Source organism: Mastacembelus armatus, chromosome 12 (genome assembly GCF_900324485.2).
Source record: "Mastacembelus armatus chromosome 12, fMasArm1.2, whole genome shotgun sequence".
NCBI classification, from domain to species: Eukaryota; Metazoa; Chordata; class Actinopteri; order Synbranchiformes; family Mastacembelidae; genus Mastacembelus; species Mastacembelus armatus.
The window spans coordinates 4,939,092-4,948,445 of record NC_046644.1 but is presented as its reverse complement, the minus strand read 5'-3'; the positions used below and the strand labels follow the sequence as shown (position 1 = coordinate 4,948,445).

The 9,354-nt window shown below is 38.5% G+C and overlaps 1 protein-coding gene across 3 annotated transcripts; it reads right to left on the bottom strand.

Moving 5' to 3' along the window:
* Window positions 1-4,040: 4,040 nt before the first annotated feature.
* On the bottom strand, window positions 4,041-8,301 carry LOC113124158 (inverted formin-2-like). 3 transcript variants are annotated; one of them, XM_026296633.1, is made up of 4 exons: window positions 8,168-8,287; window positions 7,400-7,461; window positions 6,758-7,180; window positions 4,041-5,009 (listed from the first exon to the last, which is right to left on the bottom strand). In XM_026296633.1, the coding sequence occupies exons 3-4, from the start codon at window positions 7,045-7,047 to the stop codon at window positions 4,526-4,528; spliced, it is 774 nt and encodes a 257-aa protein (XP_026152418.1). In that variant the 5' UTR covers window positions 7,048-7,180; window positions 7,400-7,461; window positions 8,168-8,287; the 3' UTR covers window positions 4,041-4,525. The 3 variants fall into 3 exon arrangements, with proteins under 3 accessions (XP_026152418.1, XP_026152417.1, XP_026152416.1); XM_026296632.1 differs by having other exon boundaries at window positions 8,164-8,265; XM_026296631.1 differs by lacking the exon at window positions 7,400-7,461 and having other exon boundaries at window positions 8,164-8,301.
* Window positions 8,302-9,354: the final 1,053 nt, after the last annotated feature.

Below are 9,354 nucleotides of genomic sequence, written 5' to 3'. Positions count from 1 at the left end.
CAAATCTACAACAAAGCTTCCTGGGGTGATGTGCACCAGCATCACTGGTAGAGAACTGGTCACACATCACCTATAATTATGCTTTAGGAAATGCAATCTACTAAAACCAGTAGACCAGAAGGCATCAATACGCATTATGATTAATCAGCCTCTAGTAGTCATAGCAAATATGAGAGAAGGAAAACTGTTCGTGACGTATAAAGCTGCCTCCTAGGTGATTATAAACTTTTATTCATAATGGAAAATTCACTGTTGTTTCAGTATCCTTAAAATAACTACAATCTCTTTTTTACAATTACAATACAATCATCTCAAGGCACTTTACAAAAACAAAAAAACCCAACAAATCCCTTATAAACAAGCACAAGTCAACAGTGGAGAGGAAAAACTCCCTTTAATGGAAGAAACGTCCAGCAGAACCAGGCTCATAATAGAACACTTTTTAACTCCCAGCTTACAAATAGTTTCACACTAATGTTGAGTAATACAAGATATATCTGCTTCTTGAAATTATTATAGTGTCTTTAGGAGTGCAACCATTAAACCGCTCCTACACATGTCCACATTTGCATGAGATGAACATCCTCCCTGTGCACAGACTCAGTGTCTGTGAGATGATATCTGAACTACAGAGCCTGCACACACAGCATCGCTAATGGCTTTGCCAATGATCAGCAGTTAATGTGTGCAGTTCCACTGGAGTGTTTACATGAGTGGAGACACTTTAACATGACATTTTATCATTTGGAAGATGCAATGTGCAAATGAGGTACATTTCAAAATAAAATACACTGACATAATAAATTATCTTGCTTGTTTTATCAAGATAACAGGATTATTAACTCTGTGACTCGAATATTTATGCTGATTTGAATAAGAACGCAGATAAACATGTCCTGATGCTCCTTTTTCCAGTTCACATTAATATGTAATCGTGTGAATAATCTTAAATAATCTTTATTTCTTTCAATACTTCCATTTCTTGCCTTGGGAGATCTGTTTTTAATGCAGTAATTGGTGGCTAATGCATTTATAAAATTCACCAAAAAATGTAAAACTGTAAAAATGGGAAAGTTAACATTAAAATTGTATTTATTGTTAACAAACACAACCACTTGAGCTGTTGAATAGGTTTTCTTTTGCCTCAGGGGTCAGCAGAATTAAACATTGATTTGGTACAATTTAAGTCATGAGGAGAGATGGTTCGTATGGTTCACAGAGTATATGACTTGACTTTGAGAAGTTTTGTTCCTGAGTACTGAATTTTGGAATAGTTTGTTTTTCATATTATCATCTAATCTATTTTGTCAAATATCCACTTGCTTCATTTCAAAATTTGCCATGTAGAGGGGTTACAATATTTTGGTGTCATAAAGGTGACCACACTGTGAACCACTGTGCAGAAATTAGAAAATGATAAGAGGACAGATGGAATTACTTCATTTTACTAGGTGTTGGGGTCAGATTTATGGTCCAGACTCTCAATTATCCATCATGTTTGTTCCACACAAACCTATTTGGAATGAGGACGCACAGGGTAATTAAGTCAAAGCACCTGAAAGCGGGCACAGGTAGTGCCAGGCAACATTTGCACCCGCAGATTTACACATGCTGATGTCCCCACCTCCTGATAAAACCATGATGGCCTCTGCCATGTTTACACTTGTGCCACCTACAGGCAATGACGAATATAATTATTTTCTGCAGCTGCTAAACATTATTTCACACACTTGGAACAAAAATGGCCCCTTTTAGCTTAAAGGCTTATTTTAGGCTTAAGACTGTTTTGTTTGGGGACCGAATATTTTGTTCTGGGTAATGTGGCTATTCTATTAGTTTGGTTTCTAGTTTCCTTTGTCACCTGTGTCGTACCAGGGAGCTTTATGTTTAGTTATCTGGATTGTGTTCACCTGTGTTTAATTAGTCTTTTGTTCCTAGTGTATATGTACCTGTTCTTTTGTTCTTTGTCGGAGTATTGACATGACTGCCTATGTTACTGAAGGAGAGAGTTTTATGTTTATGCCGAGTGACTGAGCATTTTTTGTGTAGTTTTTGTACACCGAGTGGCTGTTTGTATGTTTGCGTGTGTTTGTGTACTCCGTGTGCTCCGCCGTGCCCGATACCTGGTGGATCCAGGTTAAATAAAGAACATTGTCCTGTATTTATTTGGGTCCTGTGCCTCATCCTTCACCACAACGTCAAAACAAATTCTCAAGCCTTTTGCCCTTTGACTGACAACTTACTTTTTTTTGCAGGACATTTTTTACCTTTTTTTTTTCATTTTACATTTTAGCTTTTAAACAATTTTCCTTCAAATTTCAGCTAAAAGCACTCTGTAACTGTTTCATAAAGGAAGAGGAAAAAATATGTCTGGTGTTGTATTAAGTTTTGTATTGTCCACTTTAAATTCTAATCTCTATACTCTCCATATGCGCCCAACTAAGTTGTAGAGAGGAAAGTGGGAAAAAGAAAATTACAATTGAATTCAACACAAACTGAAGTAATAGTGTAGTAAATAGCAACTTTTCTTATTAGTGTTCAATTTTTGTTGGTGCTTTTTGGTGCGTGCCCATTCATTTATATGGTGATGTAGCTTCTTTGTTCTCTTGTTGTTGTTGTGGGCTGCAATATATAAACTTGTTACCTTTTTTCCCCACAAACTACAGGGATAAACCATAGAATATTTAATTTAAATAAGACTATAACGTAACTAAAATTGTGTTAGTTGTGAAACACCAATTAAAAATGTAACACGAACCTGATTAATAAAACAAAAATATTTTGTTTTTTATGAGAATGGCTTCATGCATATTCTGAAAATGGATGAAAACCATTTTGAGATGAAAACTGTCAATTAATATGAACATAATCCAGAAGACTAACACATTCATATTCATCCTTGCATGACATTCCTTCATTTTATTTAATTGCTGCCACAGTATATTGTTACAAATGCCTTTCCTGCTGAGCTTACAACCAATTAAGAAACAATGCAGCAGTACACGCACAGATTGAATTAATAGGCTTTTAGTATGGAGACAGTGGCCTCACTAGCAGACTTAGCTACAGAAAAGACTAAAGAGGCATGTCACGCAAGGTCTCTGGTTTCACCCTGGAAAGCAGAAACAACAAACTGCCATCAACTAAAACAGCTTCCCTCATGAATTTACAAACTAATAAATTTTAAATGAGAGTCCTTTTGGGAAAATGTGGTTAAATATTGAAAGAAAATTCATCTTTACAGCTCGTTAAGGCCAAGGTGGACAGTAAGGTTACCATATAAACAACAGACAGATGTTACCTGTGAGTCAACAAGGCTTCTTTACGGAATGTGCTCATTTGTAAATTCTCAGTTTGGTCACTATCCATCCATCCATCATCTATACCAACTTATTCCTATTTCAGGTCCCAGGGACCTGCTGGAGCCTATCCCAGCTCTCTGTGGGTGAAAGGCAGGGGTCCACCCTGGACAGGTCCCCAGTCCATCACAGGGTCACATAGAGACAAACAACCTCACACACTCACACTCACTCCTATGGGCAATTTAGAGTCACCAATCAACCTGACATACATGTTTTTGGACTGTGGGAGGAAACCAGAGTACCTGGAGAAAACCCACACAAGCACAGGGAGAACATGCAGACTCCACACAGAAAGGCCCCAGCCCCCCTTCATGCTATGAGGCAACAGTGCTCCCCAGTTTGGTCAGTAATGTGACAATATTTCCAAAATTGCAGCTACATTTATTCAGTTTCTTTGTTTCTTAATTGTTCTTTTGAATTTGTTATAGAGCTAAATATGAATACTGAATTTCTTTGTCTAAAATTTATATTACTGCTTGAATAAAGTGTTTTCAGAATTCAGGCTAAGTAAATGAAATGCAAAATTAGACTACCATAGAGAAGGAGGCTCAGAGGAAATAACAGCAGAGAATAACATGAACCACAGAGAAACCCTTCTATAGAACACTAGCAGGAAGTGCCTCCCATCTCAGAGAACAATGAGCTCAGCTGCAATAACTACACCACAAAAACACCATCTTAATTTGCTTGGTATACATATGTATTACACATGGTAAGGACTTCTTTACAAAATAAGCTTGTTACTGTGTCATTTTGAGTCGTTTGCAGGAAAAAAACAACAGTTCACTCTGAAAGTTGTACCAGATTCCTGCGCACCATGCAATTCCATAATCAGTTTAAATGATCAGCTAGTCCAGCTCTGTGCTCAGTGCCAATAAAATCATTCTACTAGCATTTCTAAATCTCATTTAATCTGCAAATAAGTGTATATGAACATCAACTATGAAGGTTATGCTGCATTGACTAATCATTCACTTTAATTGACTTTAACTTTATTTCATCAAATCAAATTGTTTAAATGCTTTCAGGTACATATTATATACAATGCATACAGTATATATACTCTAATTATCCCTGCATGTTTATTATCATAAGAACACATTCTGTCTTTGCTAATCGTAATGTAATGTACGGTTGATGCTTCCAGTCATTCTTATCAGAGGTCAGAGGGAAGAATGTTCAAACAGGATGACCTTGGAGTGGGTGGAGACGCTTGAGAGCCTGGACTGCCTGAAAGAGCTGATCCGAGAGTACACATCTACATCTGAGCAAGCTCCCCATGACAGGTGAGGGCTGGGGGGGGTGGTGTGGATCACAGGCAATGGCAGTGGGAGAGCCAAGACAGGAGGTGTTGGAGGAAGAGAGTGTGAAGGGGGGAGAGACGGGGAAGGGTGAACAGGTAGTGGAGGCAGGACAGGAGGTGAGGGGAGTGGCACTGGGGGCAGAGAAGGCACTGGTGATGGTGGTGGTGGCAGTGGGGTTGTGGAAATGGGCGTCACTGTGGTCACATTTTGGAATAGCAGAGCTGCATCAGTCCCATTCTTGGCCGGCAGGTCCTGAAGTGGAGCAGTGTTTTTGAGTGTGTAGGTGGCAGTGTGGTAGAAGCTGTGATACTCCAGAGCGTGCCTCGCCCTAGCCAACCTCAGCCTGAAGAACACAACAGACCACTATTTTTCTTTACTTAACCAGGTAAAAGTGTCATCGAGAATAAACAACAGTAATGGTGCTATTTGGAGTTTTCTGGTTTCCTGTGAATTTCAGTTTCTATGAATTGGTTATTAAACGTGATCGGATCTTCACCAAAGTCACAATTATCAATATCTGAGATATCTTTTTCTCACTTCTATGGAGAGTAAATATCTTAATCCGTAGCCCCTTCCATCTACATGCAAATCAACAACTCTGAGGTATTTTTGTGAGACATGAGCTGATGCTGCTTGTGAATAGCGCACTGACACTCAATGAGTGTGTTTATAAGCCAAGATTGTACCAAACCACACCTCTATTCTTGTTTCATTGATTTGACTCCAAGGTTGCAAGGTTGACTCTAGCTGATGTTTAGTGACAGTTTAGTTTACTTTAGTTTAGTTTAGTTGGTGTTTTTTTCAGCTTAGAAATATTGTTTATTCCTATATTTGTAACTTTATCGAAGATCAGATTACATTCCATGACCAATTTGTGCAAAAAAACCAAACAAAAAACAGGAAATTGCAACATTTTGAGTCAAATGTTTTTACATTAATCTAGCTAAGCATAAAGTTTGGTGGCAAAAGGAAATTATTAGATTGGCTCTGTTGAAAGTTCAACCAGCCTAAAGGCCCAATCTTCATAAAGGGGAACAGCAAATTCAGCCACATCTATATGTGTTTACCCAAGCTTCTTGTCTAGTCAGGCTCTGCCAAAGCAGTTAACTACAGAAGCAGTGAAGTTAACAAAAACAGTTTAAAGTTTTCAGACTAGATGGCAAACTGAAAAACTATATATTATACTGATCTAATGATTTTCAATGGACATTATTCATCAAACCTAGGGCTGCATGATACATGATCTCGTCGTGGTGCGCACAATAGTCACACTGCAGGACGTGCAATGTCAGGTAGGTATATTACAGCCTGAAACAATTCACACCCAGACACACATGACAAAGAGCAGGCCCAACATGTATCACTAGTGAACATAGTCAACGTGTGCTTCTAGGGACCGGTACAAGTGACCAAGCTCTATCCACAGGGGGCAATAGCCATTTAAAGTGAAGAACACTTCCATGGGTGTTTTGAGTGGAAATTAACCCAAACAGATAAGGGGTCAGCTTTCTCTGGTTGTTTCATTCTTGCTCTCTCGTCATGTGGTATTTTCAGGTGATGCACTGAAAAACACAGGAAATGAAAGCAATGCAATCACGCACAGCTCGAAGCATCTGCGTTTGTGTACTTATGTGAAATTTGTTTCAAGCCATAATATTCCTGCCTGACATTGCACATCCTGCAATGTGACTATTGTGCATGTGCATATTGCAGTGACATCACATAATGATGCTGAAAGGGTATATTGTGCAGCCCATAAAATAGTCTACCTAGAAATGTACATGCTTTACTGATGGAAAATTAATGCAATATCTACCAACAAAATGTTTTCTGGCCAAACCAGTTTGTTTAAGAAAATATGTCATTTTGTGTCATTTTTACAGTCAGTAGTGTTTCAGTGTGAGACAAAGCCTCTATCTGTCTGAGTACTACAGTACTAAGTATGAAGTCAAAGAAATTGAGTCAAAAAAAAAGATGGCAGCTACTGACATCAAAATGCCAGTTCATCAAAAAATATCATTAGCTAGACTTTATCTTGGGCATGTACATTAAATTGGTTTTTACAACACATACTATTCTACAACTACATACCTGTGTCTCAGCTGTAAGAGTCTGTACAGCAACAGCAGGATCACAGCTCCAGCCAAAGCCAGCAGGAGCACAGCCACCTTCACATCCAAGTTCCAGCATGCTTTTCCACCAGATCCAGATGAACTGCAGGTCTTAGGTGGCTCTGGTGTTTGTTGCTGAATGGGTCCCTCCATCCCACGCTTGGGATTGATAATGGCCTGGACCAGGATGGTGCTGCGCAGGATTGGGTGTACAGGCTGGGGAAGGATCTGGAGAGAGCCGCTGCTGGTGACTTGATGACCAAACTGCATTGTGGCCAGATTTGATTCAGCGGGAAGGAGAGATGTACTGACTGAAAACTAGTTCCTCATGTTGAATAGACTCAGAAAAGTGAGCAGTGTGAGCAGGTGTCACTGAGGAGGTGACGTTCAAGGGTCTGATGTTCTGTAACATAAACAGCTCTCAGTCATTACATGTTTCCAAACTAAGCTTATAACATATATACAAACTTTATGCTTGTGTTGTTTTCAATCATATATTTTGTATCTTTTTGAATCTATAAGTGAATCTAAAAGTCTAATCTAAAAGTGTTAAAATAGTGTAAAAAAAAAAACCCAACTGAAAATCCTGTTTTTATTGGCCTCCAATGAGTGAGCTTCTCACCTCGTAGCAGTGATGTCACAGTGTATTGCAGGGTGTGTCAGGACGCTGAGCCTGTGACATCACTGTAGTTACAGAGCATAACCAGCATCATTGATAAGTGTGGTCAGATAACAGGGGAACACTGTTTTTCAGCCTAATGTTCAGTTACACTTCAGTGTCACAGAAGAGAGGTTAATATTAGGAATTTTTATGTTTTAAAACTTAGTTTTCCTGCAAACAAAAAATGTTACATTTACATGTAGTGTTTCCACTAAAATGTAATATGTTCGACATCAAGGATACACACATGCTAAGTGCAGTGGATTTTAGAGCTGAAAAAGCTGTGTGCTGTAGCCATAAACAACACTATGAGAGCAGTGAGAGTGCACCTAAACATTAAAGTTGTTTATTGAACTGTCTGTGGTACGCCATGAATCCACTGGCAGCACTGTGTATTGTACTGCCCTTAAATAAGTGTAAGCACTCAAACCTCCTTGCTCCATAAGACTACTAGTGTTCAAGAGTACCTCTAAATCATTATGACTTTATGAACCAATTTATGCAGACAATCAGTCTCAGGTCTTTTAAATTTAACTGTAGTGTTTTCTGTAAGTGAAAACACTGAACCAGGCAGATATTCACGTGTTAATAAAAACTAAACCTTATTAGTAGTAAATAAAATATAAAGCTAACAAAGAAAGCCTCTCATGAAGAAAAGTCCATCATATTACAGCTCCAACTAAACGAAGATTTGGCTGAATAATTTACAAACATGCTCAACTTACACACTCAGATTTGATGGTGTTCTTGTAGGTAAATTCATAAGAGAAGAAATGCACAACTAAACACAACAAGAACTCTTATTAACAACTAGGTCGCTTTCCAGGACAGGGCAGGACAGAGTCCTGAGAACACACCAGTGGGAGGAAGCCGGAGAAAACAGCAGGAAACAGTGCACTTCCCCAACACACAATACAAAACTGTGATTGGAGAGCACTTCCTATTGCCATGGTTACAGGAAACTGCTCAAGGATGTCTTTTTTTTTAGGAACAAACTCAAAATAATAGCTTACACACGGAAGAGATACTTCAAGTCTTTCAGAAAAACTCTAATTCTTCCTTTAAATATTATTGCACCTCATCCATCTACGCAGGATAAAAAGTCTAATTAAGCATTTATCACATTTCATACAAACTAATAAAGTAAGAATAAAGTCAAAAACTAAAGGCACAAATAAAAAACACTTTGCAAGGTTTCTTTATTTTGATAAAGCAGGACACAAAACACTGAACAGAGTAGCAGGACCACATGTATACAGTCTGACCTTTAGATCTGAGCTTTATCTGGGTTAAAAAAACACAACAAATTGAACAAAAGCAGTTTCATTGTGAAAGGAAAACTGCTGTTTCAGTGCCACCAAAGCAGCCCACGTTAGTTCTGGCTGTGCCAGCACAGGTCAACAGATGTAGAGAGATGGTGGCCACTCTGAAAGGCTGGGTGCTATCTGATTGAGCCAGTATTCACTGGACAAATAAATGACACAGAAAGAGGCCGCTCCAATGCAAGTCCAGCTCTCATTTATCTGTCTAATAAGTTCTGATGCTGGGCCAAGCTGAAAGGGAGAAACTCTTAGCTCACTCAATATCCTTGCCTGGCACCCTCACAGCCTCTGATATTGAAGAAGCAAATAATATTAAAAGATCTGCTATCAGAGACCCAATTGTAGTTCAGGAGGAAGGTGATGTGACCAAACAAACAGTTAGAACAGGATTCAGGAGCTATACTGTTTCTTAAAAAAAGACAATTATAGAAATAATTGTTTTCATTCTCATATCGTTAATTAGTTTATCATCCTAAATATCTTTTGAGGTTGTTTAAATTAGGCTAAATTAAGATTTTGTGAAGGATCCTAAGCACAGAGCACTTTGTATACATTTTTTTCCATAGAGGACATTAAACAACTGGCTGCTTTTCC